At 38.5% G+C, this 20657-nt stretch overlaps 1 protein-coding gene across 1 annotated transcript in view; it reads right to left on the bottom strand.

The window, feature by feature from the left end:
- NLN (neurolysin) overlaps window positions 1-20657 on the bottom strand; it is a 102480-nt gene that overhangs the window by 57298 nt on the left and 24525 nt on the right. The window contains exon 2 of the mRNA XM_019414353.2: window positions 3952-4211. Coding sequence (XP_019269898.1) covers window positions 3952-4211 — 260 coding nt within the window. The remainder of the gene's footprint in view (window positions 1-3951; window positions 4212-20657) is intronic.

A 20657-nucleotide genomic window follows, 5' to 3' on the forward strand; every position in this document is an offset into this window, starting at 1 on the left:
GATAGTAACTCGAACACAGCAATATTAGGACTGGAGCACTATGTAATACCTATGATGAAGGCTGGACCTTAGGGTGGGCAGGGCAAGAGAAAGACCTCAGGAGAGGACTGGAAAAGTAGAGACTACAAGCATGGGGACTGGCAGAGAGAGAGGATGTTTTAGAAAAAAGCAGACTTACTTACTTAGTTACTTACTTACTTATTTAAATATAATTTATTGTCAAATTGGTTTCCATACAACACTCAGTGCTCATCCCAACAAGTGCCCTCCTCCCTACACATCACTCACTTTCCCCTCTCCCCCACCCCCATCTACACTAGTTTGTTCTCAGTATCCAGTGTCTCTTATGGTTTGCCTCCCTCCCTCTCTGTAACTTTTTTTTTTCCCCTTCCCCTCCTCCATAGTCTTCTGTTAAGTTTCTCAAGATCCACATATGAGTGAAAACATATGATATCTGTCTTTCTCTGCCTGGTTTATTTCACTTAGCATAATACCCTCCAGTTCCACCATGTTGCTGCAAATGGCCAGAATTCATTCTTTTCATTGCCAAGTAGTATTCCCTTATATATATAAACCACATCTTCTTTATCCACTCGTCAGGTGATGGACATTTAGGCTCTTTCAATAATTTGGCTATTGTTGAAAGTGCTGCTATAAACATTGGGGTACATGTGCCCCTATGCATCAGCATTCCTGTATCCTTTGGGTAGATACCTAGCAGTGGTATTGCTGGGTCATAGGGTAATTCTACTTTTAATTTTTTGAGGAACCTCCACACTGTTTTCCAGAGAAAAGCAGACCAATTTAGTTGGGGTGGGGGAAGTTTATTTAAAATAGAAATTCCTAACCTTCACTACAGATTCTTTAGAGAATCTAGTCAAAGTTATGGACCCTCCCCGAAATGCAAACGTTCATACAAGCATAAAAGTTCCATACAATTTTAGAAGATTCCCAGAAATCTCAGTGGACACATCCAGTGAAGAGCTGAATATTGGGACTATTCCTATTAAATGATGGTGGTAACGAACTGCTCTAATTTTCACATATTAAAATTCTTTCTTGGGTTTTTAATACATTTGTATTGTGACTTTCATCGGGCAAAAATCTGATGTCAGTGAAATGACCCCAACTACAGAAAAAATGAGTATGGCTTATTTTTTTTGTTTTTATTTATTTAAAAAATTTTTTTAATGTTTATTTAATTTTGAGAGAGAGAGAGAAAGAGAGAGAGAAAGAGAGAGAGAGAGAATGAGGAGGGGAGGGGCACAGAGAGGGAGACCTAGAATCAGAAGCAGGCTCCAGGCTCTGAGGCGTTAGTACAGAGCCTGATACAGGGCTCAAATTCATGAACCATGAGATTATGACTTGAGCTGAAGTTGTATGCTTAACCACTGAGCCACCCAGGCATCTCTTTATTTTTTTTTTGAGAGAGAGACAGAGAGAGGAGGGAGGGGAAAGTCAGAGAGAGAGAGAGAGAGAGAGAGAGAGAGAGAGAATATCCCAAGCAGGCTCCGTGCTGACAGTGAGGATCTTGACATGGGGCTCTAACCCATGAACCATGAGATCATGACCTGAGCCAAAATCAAAAGTTGCACGCTTAACTGACTGAGCCAGCTAGCCAACACAAAATGAGTATGGTTTATAGGAACGGTGTGGCTGTGCTGTGACAATGAATACACTTTTATTAGCTTTAGTACTTTGAAGGTATTGTAAACAGGTAAAACTTCCACATCTGATATATGGCAGACAGTAGAGCTATCCTTTCCATACCAAGAAACTATCCAGTTAAACAAGCTACCTCACTCATATCAGTCCTCTTAAAACAGTGCTATAAAGCTGTAAAAAGAAAAATCACCTCAAATATCTGCATAAATTCATAACATGTGGTTTAAAAAGTCTAATTAAATAATTATTCTTTAAGGATTTGATTTAATATACACTTTTATGTTCCTTGATTAAAGAATGGAACAGAATTAAAGTTTCATAGATGTAGCACCTGTTTAAGTGATAGAGTTAACTATATAGGTATAATTTCTATTTACTTTTTAAAATTAAGTCAAGGAGATATTAAGAAAAAATCAAATTGCTCAAGAACTAAAATGAGCAGAACAAAATGCAGGAGCCTAAAACTGGAAACATATTCTTAAACAAACAATAATACTAAAAACCATTTCCTTCCTTACTTTGCCACAAAGACCTGAACCAGACTTATGCTCTTACTGCCAAACTATAAACAATATTGGACACTAGTCAAATGAGGTTTTAACAGTTACTGCAGGAGGCAGAATGAGCTCTGAGAACAAATATAGATAAGATAAAGTTGGTCTTTAAAAATCTCCTAAACTCAAAAATTTTTAGGATTAACTTACAGAGGTAAATTTATGAGAGAGCAAGGACTTCTGAAAACTAAAAGTATATTTAAAAGATGCATTACTGGGGGATGCCTGGGTGGCTCAGTCGGTTAAACGTCTGACTTCAGCTCAGGTCATAATCTCACGGTTTCTGAGTTTGAGCCCCGTGTTGGGCTCTGTGCTGACAGCTCAGAGCCTGGAGTCTGCTTTGTATTCTGCGTCTCCCTCTCTCTCTCCCCCTCCCTCACTTATGCTCTCTCTCTGTCTCAAAAATAATAAATAAACATTAAAAAAAATAAAAGATGTATTATTGGAAAAGCAGCAGACTTTAAGATAATTTTTAAAAAGATTTTGTTTTTTTTCCCCACTGATTTTTATATTTGTTAAATGCATAATTCACCAGGCTGGCACACCATGTTGGCCATATATGACTGAAGAAGAAATGAGTCTCTGAACCAAGGACAAACCACATATAGCAAGGGAGACACACAAAATATTGCCTTCTGGGAAAACTCTGCCAAATGTGAACCAACTCCATCCCTTTGAGCTTGACTAATGAGACCCACCAGGTCTTTTTTATTTAGTAGTTTAAACTCAAGACTTTTATCCAGATTTAGTGGCCATTAATGAGAGTGAAGCAGCTGGTGGGAAGAGGCAGAAACTGAAACAGAAGAGGTAAGAGAGTCCCTATTAAGGTGGGGCACAGGGTAGGGAATTCTTGGTGTTGAGGGGTTGGTGAGGGTTAAGAGATGACTAGGTCACTAGGGCTGTACAGGATTCTGGACAACCTTCCAAATTCCAGAATACATACAAATGTTTATGATATCCCGATAACTTACGTTCTTACAAAACCTGGATAGCCAAGGTTGTTTAGCCATAACTATATCACAGAATATGTCCAACCCTTAGGGGCAATTGGATTGAATCTCCATTCCTTTAACTCAAAGGGCCTAATACTTATATTATAGAAATAATGTATTTTAAGTATAGGAAATATGCAAAATAGAGAAAGGCATAGACAGTAAATTTTAAAAAATCAAGCATAAATCCGATACCTAAGAAATTAGCTACTAGTAAAATTTTCTTCTGGTTTTCTTCTCTGTATTTTTTTTCTATGTTAAGAAATGCTGTTCCTCAACATGATTATAGCTACATAGTGTTGCAGACCCTGAGCATACCATTACGTGGTCTTTCTATATGCTGGATGGCACCCAGGAGTTGTTTCCAAGGTTCTGCTACGACAGAGTACCTGTTTATACATAAATTTGTACATAATTTTTCCTGTATCTGATAATTTATTTCGATTAAATGCTTAGGTGTGGAACTGCTGGGCTAGGGTATGAACTTCTTAAGAGTTTTGATATATTATGTCAAAATACTCTCCAGAAAGCAGATGTAATGAGATTGTACATTTTGTAGCACCACTGCCAACATAATAAAACATTTTAATTTTATTTAATTGAATTCTAAGCAATTAGTTAATCGTTATGGAAAAATCAATGTCTTGTAAAACTGGAAAATGATTGCCAACACAGAAAGCATAAAATGGTTTATGATGCCTACAAAATGAAATATCAATGGGCGTCTGCATGCTACTCACCTATATACTTCACTTCGACATCTGCCAGTGCCTGCAAACAGTTCTCGTAAGTTACTTCCTCAATGTCAAGCATTCCAATAGCATCGTACACCTGTTTGGTCTGCACAATGAGCTCCTCAGTTCTTGTTTTAATTTGCTCTGGTGAAAGATCCCATCTTAAGACATTTCTGCCAGCTACAGTATAGGAAGACATTGCCTGAAGAGAAGACATCACTTCTCTTCCTAAAGTCATTCTGAATAAAATCCTGGAACCACCAACTCTGAAAAGAATCAGAAAAAGAATAAAAATTAGACATCTGTTGATCCAAAGCCAATACACAAATGTATACTGTCTAAGTATATTAAAAAGAACTTTTTAATAAAATTGAGCAAGTCTCTTTCAGGTGAACACGTAAGCACAAAATTAAATGCATTTGTATTTTTTTTCCCCTTGAATGTAGATTTAATGAAATTAGTACTTACCAAACACTGAATTGGTCATGTAATTAAGTCATGGTGAGAAATGAAGTTAGGTGTCAAAGACATAATAAGTGTCCTTTATAAATTAAACCAGTAATCTTTCTTATATAAATGTTTTTCCTGTGCTGGGGCATCTGGCTGGCTCAGTCAAAAGACCATGTAACTCTTGATCCTGTGGTTCTATGTTCAAGCCCCACGTTGGATGTAGAGATTACTTAAAAAAACAAAATCTTAAAAAAAATAAAAATTAGGGACACCTGGGTGACTCTGTTGGTTAAGTGTCCTTCAGCTTAGGTCATGATCTTGTTGTTTGTGGGTTTGAGCCCTACATCAGGCTCTGTGCTGACATCTCGGAGCCTGGAGCCTGCTTCGGATTCTGTGTATCCCTTTCTCTGCCCGTCGCCCACTCTCTCTCTTTCTCTGTCAAAAATGAATAAATGTTAAAAAATTTTTAATTAAGAAAAAATTAAAATTAAAATAAAAAAAGTTATTTCCTGTGTCAACATCTACCTACAATGTTTCAAAACGTTTTTATAATGAACAGCATGTAAAAAAAATGTTTTTTTACCAAAATTTCACAAAAATCAACTATGAAAATTTGAATTTAAGGTTTGGGAAATAAACTCTGGTATTGCTATGGCATTATTCTAAAAGACAAAAGAAATTAAGTTAATGATAACAATCCTTTACCTCCCTGAAAACCTCAAACTAATAATTGATGCCATATGTGTGTATATATGTACTATATATCATGCAATATAATTTTAGAACTTATAAATAAAAATATTATAATCAATGGCTAACATTTGTTGTGTGTTTAGGCACTGTACTAAATGCTTGCCATTTATTCACTTAGTCCTCAAAACAAAACTGAGGCAGATACTGTAGTTATTCTCATTTTACTAAAGAGGAAACTAAAACACAGGAAAATTAAGTAACTTGTCCAAAGTCACATAGCTGGTTATATGTTGTGAGCTAGGATTAAAAACCAGACGGAGATAATAGAGATCCAGAACTCACACTCTTAACTGCTACGCTAAACTTCAATCCTATTATCTTACAAGACCCCAAACAACCCTATGAAGTAGGCAGTGCATTATTCCCTTTTTAATGATGAGGCAGTTGAGGCTCAGAGAGGCTAATTTCTTATTTAAGGTCATTCACTTAACAAATACTTATGAGCATATATTGTCTGGTCATTGTGACAGGCATCAAGGATAAACAGGCAAACTTACTAACATTCTGCTATTATTGTGGAGAGACAAATTGATAAAGGAACTATTATTCTATATTGAGGTGAGTGAGACGACAGGTATAAGCAGAGGGAACTCTGAAAGATCTCAGAAGGAACTTTTCTTGGAAGATTTTACAGAAGCAACAAGGAGCAAGCCAACATCTGGACTACATCCAGAAATTATCTAAATGCCAAAAGCAGTAAGGAGAGAGAAATCTGATAAGGTCAGTAAGGACTACAGAATATGAAGAGCCTTGGGAATCAATAAAGAGTTCAACCTGAAGTCCGTGAGAGAGCCACTGAAGGGTTTTAACCAGGTAAGAGATGAAATAAGGTATACATTTTAGAGAAATTGCCCAAATTAAAGTGAGTTGAAAGGTTTGGAAAAGAGAGATTATACTAGAGGAAAGCTATTCCTGTAACTGGAGCATAATATCATGGTATACTGAATTAGGAAAAGGGGGGAACTGGAGTGACTTAAAAGATATTCAGGAAGTAGAATCAGTATGACTTGGTACTTGGTATAGGGGTGGAGGGTGAGAAATCAAGGATGTTGTCCAAGATTCTTGTAGTTGGATGTATGGATGGTGGTAACATCATTAAAATAGGCAATGTAGAAGGAGAAGGAGGTTTTTTCGAGGTTGGGGGGGAAGAGATATTCAATTTTGGACATGCCAAGTTTGAAGTGGTGTGGCACATTTAAATGGAATTCATTAATATGAGACGATAATTGGAGTTAGAGGAATGGTTGAACTGGCCCAAGGGAGTTTGCAGATTAAGAACAGAACTGAGCCCTAACTCTAGTTTAATCATGGAGATAAAGGAAAACCAAACCAGAATGGATTTAGGAAGCTGTGAAAAGTAAGCAGAAAAAAAGGGAGGGAGGGGTGCCTGGCTGGCTGGGTTGGTAGAGCATTCAACTCTTGATCTCAAGGTCGAGTGTTTAAGCCCCACCCTGGGCGTGGAGCCTACTTAAAAAAAAAAAAAAAAAAAAAAAAAAAGAGGGAGTAAATAACTACCAAATGTACAAATCTCAAGAAAGATGGAAGAGTCTGTTAAATTTAGCAACAGGAATGTCAATGATGATTCTGGCAAGAGCAGTACCAGCGGGATGGTGGGGGTGGAAGTCAGACTACAATGATTGAGGGATAGGAAGAAGGTAAAGAACTGTAGAGTACATCTAAGTGATTCTCTAGAGTTGGATATATTTTACTTTTATTTTTATTTTTTTATTTTTGGGAGAGTGCAAATGGGGGAGTGGCGGAGATAAGGGAACAGAGGTTCCCAAGCGGGCTCAGTGTTGACAGGCTGACTGCAGTGAGCTGGATGTGGGGCTCAAACTCACAAAACAAGAGATCATGACCTGAGCAGAAGTCAAACACTCAACTGATTGAGCCACCCAGGTGCCCCAAGTTGGATGTGCTTTAGATAAGAAAAGAGACTGCAGTCTTAGTAAAATCAATAAAACAGGTAAAGTGGGAGTAGAAAGATTACAGTCTCAGTAAAATCAATAAAACAGGTAAAGTGGGAGTAGAGAGACTACAGTCTCGGTAAAATCAATAAAACAGGTAAAGCGGGAGTAGTTAGGTTGTAGTAAAAAAGTGTGGGTTTGAGTTTAAGAATTCAAAGGTTAAGCAGTCTGATACGATTCAGGACATTTTCCCAGAAGTGGATGGTTGATATAAATGAGTTGAAGAATGCAATCTAGTATTGGATAAATTGTTTATGTGAACACTGGAGTCAGCAGCTTGACAGCTGGGCCTGGGAATAGAAAGGAAGACTGAGCCAGAAACCAAAGTCTTCAAAGAATGGGGAAGACCAACCAGGTATCTGGTGGAGGACATCATGAGCAGGGTATAGAATGATAAAACCAGATTGTGAGCCTTGAAGGTGTTTATACAATGGTGAAGAAGTATTGGTCTGGGAGCGTAAGTGAGGGCAAGGCAGGAGCTGGCAAACAAAGATGTGGTCTTTCCTCTTTACTTTGTGATATATGGGGTGTGAAAGAGAGGGATATAGAGAAAATATTTTCCCCAGGGTTGAGTGGATTTCAGTAATGGTTACTAGAAGAAAAGACAATCCAGAGAGTATCAAAAGGGGAGGAGTTTGTTGACTACAGGACAAGGGTTCCAGAAATAACAAGGCAGAAGTCTAAGAGTAGAATAGATAACTAAATATGTATTCATTGTCCAGCCATTCACTGCCTCCCTCTAAGTCTATGCACATATTTCTTCCTAGTACCTATGCACACCACGACTACCACACCCCCTGCCATGTCCATGATCTGTGAAGGTAGCTGCCCCTACCCTCAAACTCCTGTGAGAGAAACAGGTCTTATTTCCATTGTGTGTGACCGAGCAAGCTTGTGTTCTTCACTGCAGCTGGCATCCACCTTATGTAGAACCTGACTTAGGATGAAATAAACACTGTGAACAGAAGAATAAAGGAAGGAAAGCAAATATTTACTGATATCACCCTTATAACAGTTAATTCTGAAACCTGACCTAGACCTATTTTCCAGTTATATTTAAGCCAGCTTGAATGCAGTTTTATGTTATTTGTTTCATAGAGGATCTGAACTGATAAAGGAATGAAAACTGGTAAAGGAATGAGCACATACACGCAAAAGTATGAAGGTCACAACAAGAAATGATGGATGATTGGAGGGTCTCATATGCTTGGTGGTGGCTGAAATTAACAGGGATGCAAAGTTCAGTGTGTGGAGCTGGCTGAAAATGTCTAAAATAATTATTTCCACAATCTCTTACGGATACACAGAACTGAAGCCTCGAGCAGCAGTGAGACATCACCACTACTGACTGGGTTTCTGAGGAAGTTCTAGTATAAGTGAAGAGGCTGGCCATGGGATTACTGACATAATGACCAGCAAGTGGACTGATGACTGAAACACAAGACTTTGGTAGCTAATCACCTGTTCTTTTCACAACTCTTCTGAGTACAAACCAATTATTACAGACAACTTTTCATTACTGTTAAACACCTTTAAGAGAAAATTACCTCAAACATTTACTGATAAGATGAACCTCCACTGGTTTTCCTTTATTTCCTAACATTTACCTCAAGGTTGAGTGTTTGGTTACAGCATACCTGATGTTAACTCAGTGAAACTGGTGAAGGTATCAGAACCTCCACCCTGGCTGAACAGATACACCCATAATCACCCTTGTACAGTTTCTGTTGCAATTCATGAAAAACTACCACTTTCTTGAAGTGATACTATTCCCCAAATACAGGCAGGGTAAAAAGAAAGGAAGAAAATTTAGAAACCATAGTTTTATGTGTCAAAAGAACACATTAAATTTTGTGTCATACTTTCTTCTTACCTTCTGGGATTTTATCTTAATTTCTTTCAGGATTTACAATTCTTGTTACCAAAGAAAAGGAGACTGAAGGATTCCCTCCTATTTCTAACTAAAACATTTTGATCTAGGGGCACCTGGGTGGCTCAGTTAAGTGTCCGACTCTTGATATCAGCTCAGTTCATGATCCCATGGTTTTTTTTTGTTTTTTTTGTTTTTAACGTTTATTTATTTTTGAGACAGAGAGAGACAGAGCATGAACGGGGTAGGGTCAGAGAGAGAGGGAGACACAGAATCGGAAGCAGGCTCCAGGCTCTGAGCCATCAGCACAGAGCCCGACGCGGGGCTTGAACTCACGGACTGTGAGATCTCAACCTGAGCCAAAGTCGGCCGCTTAACTGACTGAGCCACCCAGGCGCCCCCATGATCCCATGGTTTTTGAGATTGAGTCCCGCATCAGGTTCTGTGCTGACAGTGCAGAGTCTGTTTAGGATTCTCTCTCTTCCTCTCTCTCTCCCCCTCCCCTGCTTGTGCACGCACAATAAATATTTTCAAAAATAATGAAAACTGCCTTTTTAAAAAAAATTAAAATATTTTGATCTACTGGGAATTTTTCTATCTGCATTCTCTCTGCTTTTCCTCTTATATCATCATTTTGCGGAGTATCTTTATTCCCCTTTGTTAAAGCTCATTCAATGCTTCAGATGCTGGTACATTTATCTTTTCTCCCCCTTCAGTGCCTCTGCAGCCCTGGAGAACTGCACCTGTGTGGAGAAACCAGTACACCTGCAACCACTCTAGCAAATATGATTATACCCTTGGGAATGGATTTTTCTAGTCACTTTTTGCAACCAAGAAGTACAAAAGTTGAAAACAGGCAATACTATGTGATTCTGTCTTCTCTACAGGAGTTAATACATGCAATTATTTGAAAATGAGAATCTAGATTAAATTTGAGATTTCTACTGTCTAATTAAACACTAGTTTTTTCTTTCCCTAAACTTCCAGGCTCTATTATTTCTGTCCCAGCCACACCTTCTTCATTGTTTCTTTTCTCTTTAAAACACTTTCAACACAAAACTCTGAAACTTCTAAGAAATAATACAGAATAATGTAACAGCATTGACAGGAAGGCATATTTGTTAGGTTTGATGTTTCCTGTGTCCAGCAAACAAATGAAGTACTCAGGCAAAAAAAATCAAGTGGTATGGATTTTGACATAGATCACCAGACTGCAGAGCTGCATTTGGAAAAATGAGCATGCCACAATTATACTGAGTTAATTACTGTCTTAAAACTTTTGCAAAACATTTTATAGAATATACTTTCAGAAATTTTCTGACCTACTGGCATAAAGGCCTCCATTTCCTCCTATCAAGTCTTCTTTGACCATTCAAATTCATCCAAATCTGAGCTTCTATCACCTTTTACCTATGCCATTCATTTTAGGTATTTAAATTACTGTCATCCACCTGTTCAGTTGGTTTGACTCATACTCTAAATTAGACGAGGGCTTTCTCAAGCACAATAACCATTGTGTCTTCTTTTGTCAAAATCCTCAACTCTAACACACTGCACACTGCTGAGCACATAGTAGACGCTGTGTACTTGAAGTGAGATGGGATTGATATGGCTAAAATACTACAGCAACAGCATCGTACATGAACATCACAAATAAATATCCATACAGGGAAATGTGTTTTATTAGAGCCAAGACTTGAGTGAAGACCATTATGCAAATTATCCTAACTTCTTTTCCCTACAATTTACATTTTATACATTCTTTCTGGTGGTTGCATAGCATTTCCTGAAACTTGTCCCAATTCTTCAAAATACTTGGCAAATATTCCTAGTATTTACTTTAGAACTAATCTTTCTTTACAAGCTGCTATTGAGGACTTCAATGCCCCCAGACTGGAATTATCTTTTCTTTATTTACTTTGAGAGAGAGAGAGAGAGAGAGGGAGAGAGAGAGAGAGAGAGGGAGAGAGAGAGAGAGAGGGAGAGAGGGAGGGAGGGAGAGAGAGAGAGAGAGAGAGGGAGAGAGAGGGAGAGAGAGAGAGGGAGAGAGGGAGAGAGGGAGAGAGGGAGAGAGGGAGAGAGGGAGAGAGGGAGGGAGGGAGAGCGAGCAAGCACAAGCTGGGGAGGGCAGAAAGAGATGAAGAGAGAGAGAATCCCAAGCAGGCCTGATGCGGAACCTGAACTCAGAAACCACGAGATCATGACTTGAGTTGAAACCAAGAGTCGGACACTTAATCAACCGAGCCACTCCGGCTTTTGATCTCAACTCAGACCTCACCTTCTCCAGGAAGTCTTTTTGATTACCTCCAGCTGTTTTATTTTTTTTTAATGTTTATTTTTTTTAAATGTTTATTTTTGAGAGAGAGGAAGAGTGAGAGACAGCGCATGCAGGGGAGGGGCAGAGAGACAGGGAGATGGAGAATTCCAAGCAGGCTCTGCACTGTCAGCACAGAGTATCATGTGGAGCTCGATCTCACGAACTGTGAGATCATGACCTGAGCTGAGATTAAGAGTTGGACACTTAGCCAACTGAGCCACTGAGGTGCCCCAATAGGAATTATTCCTCTGTGCACCTACAGTACCCTAAACATACACTGACCAAAGCACTTACCAGACTGAAGTGTATTCACCTATTGACTTGGCTATATGTCCAACAGACCTTAAGTGGAAACTGGTTTTTAGTGATACCTATAGACCCTGAACCAAACATAGTGTCCAAAAACTTCCACTTGATCTTGATCAAAAGGCCAAGAAGTGATTGATTTAAGGTTATTTAATACTTCTCTTCTATCCACATGTCCGATATACAAGTAGCTCCACCTGACAGTATTTAGCCTTCGTGGGGCATTTTATAAAGCCCTGATCTGCAATTAGAGATGATGCAGAATGGAAATAATGGCACATATTGGACTCAAGCATTCTGAATGTTGCTAATATTTTTTTCTTCTGAATGGACTGTTGCATTGGAGAAACAGATTCATGAGTAGTACTCAATAGTTAGTGAGCTCCGTTTTGGGTACTTATAGCCCCCTAAAAAAGATAAGCATCTGGTATTTTAGTTACTAATGGTCCAGGCAACAGCTTTTTTATTTAAGGAACTTTCAATTTGGCTCAGGATAGAACTGCTTTACAAAAAGAATGTTATAGAATTAAATGACTTAGGATAAGTCAACTTGTACCAGTAAAGACTCACATTCTTAGCCAAAATTGTTACTTTTGATGTTATTTAGCAGAATTGATGTCCAGAAAGACCCGTTTAGCTTGGTTACTGAGTTTACAGAAAATGTAATTAAGTATGATAACCTCCTGAATCTCTACCGGTTCCCATGTTCTTTCTTAGTTTTAAAGAAAGATGTGTCTCCCTACTTATAGTCTTTGGTTTTTGCATCCTGCAAATGTCCCACCTGGTGTCTCTACTTCTTTGTCTTGTCACTAAGTCATCCACATTATGTCACTAAAAGTTCTCTGGCAAAGCTCACTTTTACTCTTTCTTAGTCCTTCTTCCACTTTTCTGACCATTTCTTCTCAGTCTCCTTTGTTGGCTTCTCTTCCTGTACCCATTCAAAAAAGTTGGTGACTTCCATGATTCTACCCAGATGCCTAGCTAGAGGACCAGACCCCACAGACATCTCAAATGCAACACGTTCAAAATTTTTCTTTCTAATGAATTCCCAACCTGAGTTTACCAATCTTCGTCGAGGCTCGTAAGCTAGAAACTTGCCACACCTATGACTGATGTTATCATCATCACCCCTACTGTTTATGAAGAGCCTGCTAAAGTGCCGGCACCATATCAAGAGTTTACGTGACTTTTCTTAGTTAATTCTTCCAAGAAGCCAAGAGGCATATAGGGTCAGGGTCATACCGCAGGTGTGGAGCTGGGATTTAAAACTAGATGTGCTTACAAAGCCCATATTCTTAACTACCACGCCACACTCATGTTGCAACTGCATCCTAGAGAAGGAAAATAGCAGATTTCTCACTAGTTGCACCTCTTTGATCTTCCGCCCTGCTCGTAGTGGGGGAGAAAAGGCAGGTAAGTACGCACACATACTGACGTCACTTATCTGATCTGTTATCTGAAGGACTGCTACAAGGGCTGGGGATGAGTGCTCTACTTCAGCTTTCATCCAGCTCTGAAAAACAGGCCATGTAGGAATGGGCAGCTTGTAGTCACCCATTTCCAAAGATTAAAACAATTCAAACTGGGGCAACCTGATGGCTACCCTTTGCACCGGGTCTCACTCTTTTTCAGAGCCCTTTGATTAACTGTTCTTAGGTAAGTAGTAAACCACTTGAAAAAGTGTACTCCTAGGAAGCTGCAAACAATCTACATTTCACATAGATAAGGTTCAGCCAAGGCATTCTAAGAAAACTTTTACGCAACAAATGCTAGTTCTTAATTCCCTGTTAATTTTTCAGGTAAGTTACGTTGAGTTATTACTGTCATCTGTGACTATGCTTAGATTCCAGATTCCATTACCAAAAAAGGTTCATCATAAAGGGATGTGCCATGAAGTAAATTAATTGATTCAGTCATTCCTTTAATAAATACTTACTGAAGTTATGAAGGTATTGCCCTTTAGGAACTTACAGACTTGTGAACAAGACACAAAAGATTAGAACACAAGTCAGCAGGTTTTATAGGAATAAACTGATGGGAAATCATTTATTTGTTTATGTAGAGACAGAGAGAATGTGAGTAGGGGAGAGGCATAGAGAGAGGGAGACAGAGAATCCCAAGCAGACTCCATGCTGTCAGTGTGGAGCCTGTCACAGGGCGTATCTCACAAACCCTAAGATCATGACCTGAGCCGATATCAAGAGTTGGACACTTAATCGACTGAGACATCCACGCGCCCCTAAACCGATGGGGAATTTAGAGGACAGAACAAATAACTGCCTTGGGGAAGTTTTATCTTTCCCTTTCCACACATACACATGTGCACGCGCGCACACACACACACACACACACACACACAGCCTTAGATGTTGATTCTCCTCTTTCATTTCTATCCTTTGTATAAAATGTTTTATTATCATTCTTTTTAAAAAGTTTATTTATTTGAGAGAAACAAAGACAGTGTGAGTGGGGGGGAGGGGAGGGGAGGGGAGGGGAGGGCAGGGGAGGGAGGGAGGGGGAGAGAGAGAGAGAGAGAGAGAGAGAGAGAGAGAGAGAGAGAGAGAGAGAGAAGGAATCCCCAGCAGGCTCCACACTGTCAGCACAGAGCCCAATGCAGGACTTGAACTCATGAAACCATGAGACCATGACCTGAGCCAAAATCAAGAGTCAGACACTTAACTGACTGTGCTACCAGGTGCCCCTTATCATTCTTATTAGCTGTTACTAAATAGCTAACAGAACTGGTCTAGAGTATCATGCTTCCATTTTATTTCAACTAGCATTTGTAGAAGGTCTTCCAAGTATATTCAAGGAAATGTTACTAACATTAGCTACTTCTAACTTCTAAATGTCTTAGGTTCAATGTTTCTGGGTCTATTATGTCAACTGGATACTTATTCCATATGATCTGTATTAAAAATTTTAAAAATAAATGATACATATAAAGATTGCTTTGGTCTTTTTTTTAATCTATAAGGAAAAAAGCATAAATTTATAAGTTAAGCCCCTATATAGTACCTGGTACTCAGCAGATATTTATTGAATGAATTAAAATTTATATGAATATTGAATACCAGCCACATATTGGCTGGAGAAAAACTAGGAAGGCTGACTGATCTGTTTCTCCCAGGTCAGGGGAGGAATGAAGACATTCTCCTTCTAATTCTACTAGAATATAAGTTCTTTGAGAACACAGTGCATGTCTTAGTCATATTTGTGTTTCTTAGCAAATGTGGAAGAATGTTCAATGCAAAGCACACATGTTGTAACTGTTCAATCAATGAGTTAGAAAAGTGATAAAAATCTAAATTTGTCCTAGAATAACTATTCAGTTCAGCCTGAGACACCAAGTAAATAAGGTAATAAAGCAATCAAGAGAAAGTGCCAAGACAATAAAATTCTTGAAGCCAAGTAATTAAGGGATATATCATAAAGATACTTTGAATCACGAATAGATTGTCTACAGAACATGCCAGTATACTTGGAAAGTCAAGTACACAATAAGACTGCTCTTGCTTCCACCTGCTGGTATGGGAAAGTAATTTTTTATATTACACAGAAAATGTTTAGCAGCTCTAGGAAAATCTTTATGGAAACACTGAACTTTCAAAGTGCTCTTGCCAAGGTAACACAGTACACTTCCCAAAAAAGCCCGTTCACAAAAATGTATATATACCAAGGTCTCAGCCACAAATATTTTGAGTACAGAACAGAACTACCCTTAACATAGAGGCATTCCAGGGTCCTTTATTCTGAGTGTCCTCCAATGTCTAATAAAGCCAAAGCAATATCTATTTTCTTTCATTGTACAGTCCTGTTATTATACTCAAGCAGCATTTAAACTTGAGGACTAATGGTCACAGTAATTCACATGTGAAAAAATTGCAGATATAAATACACAATCACATAGAAATGAGTGGATGTATCACTGGTGAAACGTGATTAAGATTGGTGGATTGCATCAATTCCTTACTCAAACTGGGGAAAACTGTATGAAGTAGATATGGGACCATTCTGTGTTATTCCTCATAAGTGTATATAAATCTAGATCTCAAAATTTAAACTTTAAAAAAAAAAAGGTGGCTGTGAGACGCCTGGGTGGCTCAGTCGGTTGAGCATCCGACTTCAGATCAGGTCATGATTTCACGGTTTGTGGGTTTGAGCCCCACATTGGGCTCTGCACTGTCAGCACAGAGCCTGCTTGGGATCCTCACTCTCCCTCTCTCTCTGCCCCTCCCCTGCTCGCATTTTCTCTCTCAAAATAAATAAATAAACTTAAAAAAAAAAAAAAGGGTAGCTGAGTGCTGTACACAGCACTTGTGGCTTCTTTAAAGGGAGGGAGAGTCAAGGTATGACTGGTTTTTCCAAAGTATAAAATCCATGACTCCATAAATACATGTATGAGTGAAAAAGGAAGAAGGAAGAAGGAAGAAGGAAGAAGGAAGGAAGGAAGGAAGGAAGGAAGGAAGAAAAAACAATCTCCTATATAGGAGAACTCCAAATATTTGATGTAGATATTCCATTGCTCAAGAAGGTGAAGATTAACTTCTCTCCTACCTTGAGCGTGGGTTGCACTTAGTGACTTGCTTACAAAGAGGAAGGGCATGGAAAAGCAGAGGAAAGTAACTTTATGGTAGAGAAACCTGGCAAACACTATCTCAGTTATGTAGACATCGTGTACCCCTAAATATGACACGAAAATAAGGGCACTTTACCTCTGTAATCTTCTTCCCCGAAACCTATAACCTTAGTTTAACTATGAGAAAAACATCAGACAAACACAAATTGAGGGATATTGTACAAAATAGCTGTTGGTACAGCTCAGCACTGTCAAGGCTATTAAAAACAAAGACTGAATGATTCTCACAGCCCACGGGAGCCTGAGGAAGCATGCTGATTAAATATAATGTTGATCTCCTGAAAGGGATTCTGAAAGAGGAGGGAAAAATGAGTGAAATCTGAGTAACATACAGAATTTAATTAATAGTAACAGACAAATATTGGTTCCTTAGTTGGTTCCATAGTAATATAAGATGTTAACAATAAGGGAAACTGGGTAAGGGATTTATGGTAACTCTCTGTACTATCTTGGCAACTTCCTATAAATCTGGGACTTTTCAAAAAAGAAAAGTTTATTTTTAAATAACACAAAAAATTTGATGACTAAAATGACCAGTGCAGCTATAAAGTTCCAATCTTGGTCTTACATAATGAAAATAATACTATTTATTGTGGAGCCAGTGCCACATACAACCTCAGTCGTGTACAACTTCCTGTTAGAATTTTATATTATATATTATATTATATATCATACCATACAAAATCTCCTCAAGGAATGAATGATAATTCAGTTTGGTGAACTCTTTCTTAAAATGTTAATGATCCAGGGGCGCCTGGGTGGCTCAGTCGGTTAAGCGTCCGACTTCAGCTCAGGTCATGATCTCACGGTCTGTGGGTTCGAGCCCCGCATCGGGCTCTGGGCTGGTGGCTCAGAGCCTGGAGCCTGCTTCTGATTCTGTGTCTCCCTCTCTCTCTGCCCCTCCCCCGTTCATGCTCTGTCTCTCTCTGTCTCAAAAAAATAAATAAAAAAACGTTAAAAAAAAAAAAATTAAAAAAAAAAATGTTAATGATCCATTTTAAAAAAGAGAAAATGGAAATTTTGCATTAGATTTTGGAATGTAATGGAAATAAGTTCTTATTCCCAAATTTCACTGTAAATAAATGAGAAACGGCCTCTTCAAAGTAATTTTTTCCAAGAAATAGGAATTAAAATTAAAGATATTAGAAAGAGGGGTGCCTGGGTGGCTCAGATGGTTAAGGGCCTGACTCTAGATTTCAGCTCAGGTCATGATTTCATGGTTCATGAGATCGAGCCCCATGTCAGGCTCTGCACTGACAGTGTGAAGCCTGCTTACGACTCTCTCTCTCTCCCCTTCTCCCTACACCCTGCCCCCACCGCCAAATAAATAAATAAACAAACATTTAAAAAACTGTAAGAAATAAACTGCTTAAGGTCATATGAAGAACTATGTGACACTAGAAATATTTGTACTATTGCTACTCTTGACAAATAGAACTTTTAGAGAAGGTTCAGATTACAAACTTGTAAGGAAGGAAATAGTAAAATATCAGGTTTTGAAAAATAAGAAACAGAAGATATTAGTCTTTCTCCTAATGTTTTATATAGGACAAGAGGTTTAATATATACAGGGTTTTTAAAAAAAATTTTTTTAACGTTTATTTATTTTTGAGACAGAGAGAAACAGAGCATGAACAGGGGAGGGTCAGAGAGAGAGGGAAACACAGAATCTGAACAGGCTCCAGGCTCTGAGCTGTCAGTCAGCACAGAACCCGACGCAGGGCTCGAACTCATGGACCGCGAGATCATGACCTAAGCCAAAGTCCGACGCTTAACTGACTGAGCCACCCAGGTGCCCTATTTACAGGTTTTAAATGTGCTATAAATGAACATGAAAAGATTTCTCTTCTTAAATCCTTGAACTAACTTAAGTAAAGCCACCTGCAAATTAAAGTATCTGAAATCAAATGCTGTGTCACAAATGAAATGAAGACTTCCATAATAATTCATTAGTAAATGGCCTACCCACACTCATGGAAAACCGCAATTCAAAAAAGACATTCTACTTTTATTTTTCTCTAGGAGGATGAATAAATTGCTTCTGGCACATTTAATTGGTGTTTGGGGTATACTTTTCAGAATTGAAATCCCTACTAAATTACTCAGGAGAGAGACTTTTCTCCACAGTACATTACTTAATACTTAGGCTTTTTTTTTGGGGGGTGGTGGTGATCTACAGATGGATATTTTGTTGAATGAATGAGGATGGCTAAATATTTATGCTAGGCCTAGCTAACAACTAGTTTGCTCTTCTTTTTAAACAATGGTTCAGCCACAAAGGGGTATTCGTTTTTTTTTTTTTACATGTGACAATGGTATTGTGATTATGTATCTTAGAAAAAGAATTTATCTTTTAGAGTTATATATAGGAATACTTATGACTAAAGTAATATAATGCTGGAAAATATTTTAAAATAATTGGAGGAAGAAGTATATGAAAAGCGATTAACCATGAGCTGACAATTTCGAAGCATGATGAGGGAGGTTCATTTCTGACTTTGGTTTATGATTGAAAATTTACATAATAAAAAAATTAGTAACTTTTCATGTGCCAAGCTCTAGTTATTCTAAATTCAGACATGTTCTTAATACCAGATGAATGGGGGTGACTGGGTGGCTCAGTCGGCTAAGCATCCAACTTCGGCTCAGGTCATGATCTCACAGTTCGTGAGTTCAAGCCCCGCATCGGGCTCTGTGCTGACAGCTCGGGGCCTGGAGCCTGCTTCCGATTCTGTGTCTCCCTCTCTCTCTCTGCCCTTCTGCCATTAGCGCTCTGTATCACTCTGTCTTTCAAAAATGAATAAAGCCATTAAAAAAAATTAAAAAAAAAAAAAAACCAGATGAATGCAACATTAACATGAATTCAGTATATGAACTCATGCTGACAAGCATATTAAAAGGGAAACTAGGGACACCCGGCTGGCTGAGCTGGTACAGAATACAACTCTAGATCTCAGGGTTGTAAGTTCAAGCGCCATGCTGGGTACAGAGATTGCTTAAAAATAAAATTTTAAAAAAATTAAAAAATAAAAGGGATACTAAATGGAGCAAACCTCAAAGGAAAACAAGAGCACAGGAATAAATATATTTGATGAGTAAATAAAGACTCACAAATTCACAGTGGGAAGGGGACTTAGAAACCAGCTAGTCTAAATCCTTTAATTTAGGATGAAGGCCAGTGAAGTTAAATCACGGGTAATCAACTATGGGTCTATGTGTCAGCATTTTACTTTCTTGCAGATATAATGAAAGTTACATTATAAATGCATTGTTAGAGAAGATTCAAGGGATGCGGCTTTCAGTGTACCTAAAAACGTGTGGTCAACAATTCTGAGAACAGCTACGAGATGGCTGGCATGCTGCTTCATCCAGTTACAATTGAGCCTCTAGTTGCTACTTGGCCACTGCCAACCACTACTACCAGCACCATTGATAATAATAATAATGAAAATATTTATATAACAGACACTGTTTTAAGTGAAATGAAATATCAATTCATTTAACGGCCACCCCCCCCCCCACAACACTGCGACAGAGATTACCGACATTTTGAGAGATGATGAAACGAAGGCACAGACAGATTAAATGACTTACTCAAGGTCACACTATTAGAAATGGCCAGTCACCCAGGCAGTCTTCCCCCAGAGTCAGTGCTGTTCAGTACAATAGTCTATCACCAGTCACTAGGTCAATTCTGCCATTCTCTTGAAGTTACCCACAGCTCCTCAGTGCCTGCAACTGTTCTTTATTCTCTCCTGTCCTTGTTGGGAGACAGGCACAGAGATCATCAGAAAGCATGGCCTGTGTGGCTCTGTGTTGACAGAAGCCATATTCCAATTCTCCTGGTGGTGTGGCTTAGCAACCCCTAGAAGTCAACTGTTTGTACTTATGTGAGAAATAAGAAAATCAACAGACTATGCGAGAAAGAAAAAATAATGATGACACCTTGTATTTCTATGATACACGTACATCCTTAGCAAATTTTACCAGGAGAATAAAAATGACTTCAAGTTCTCTGCCTACAACAAAAGGGTACTCTTTAAAGCAGCAAAGAGTTTTCTCACCAATAAAAGATAAAAGGCAGGTTTTTAAAAAATTTCCTAACAAACATGAAAGATGAGTAATTACCAACCTCAGCTCCTTTAGATTTGGAAATCACATTGAAAGCAAAGGAAAGCACCTACTTGAATACAATACGAGGTCATTTTACTTACTTGTGAAGTCTCGTTATGTCTGTGTACTATGCTAAGTGTTTTCTACGCATTACCTTATTTAATCCTCACTCTAAAGATGAAGCGAAGGCAGGGAAATATTCAATTATTAAGTTCAGAGTCACACAGCTATGTAAGTGGCACATGTGGTATGTGAATCAGGCAATCTTATTCCAGAGTTTGAAACTTAACTATTTAC

This window comes from Panthera pardus, unplaced genomic scaffold, assembly GCF_024362965.1.
Source record: "Panthera pardus isolate Hobbes unplaced genomic scaffold, ASM2436296v1 HiC_scaffold_2, whole genome shotgun sequence".
Classification (NCBI taxonomy): Eukaryota; Metazoa; Chordata; class Mammalia; order Carnivora; family Felidae; genus Panthera; species Panthera pardus.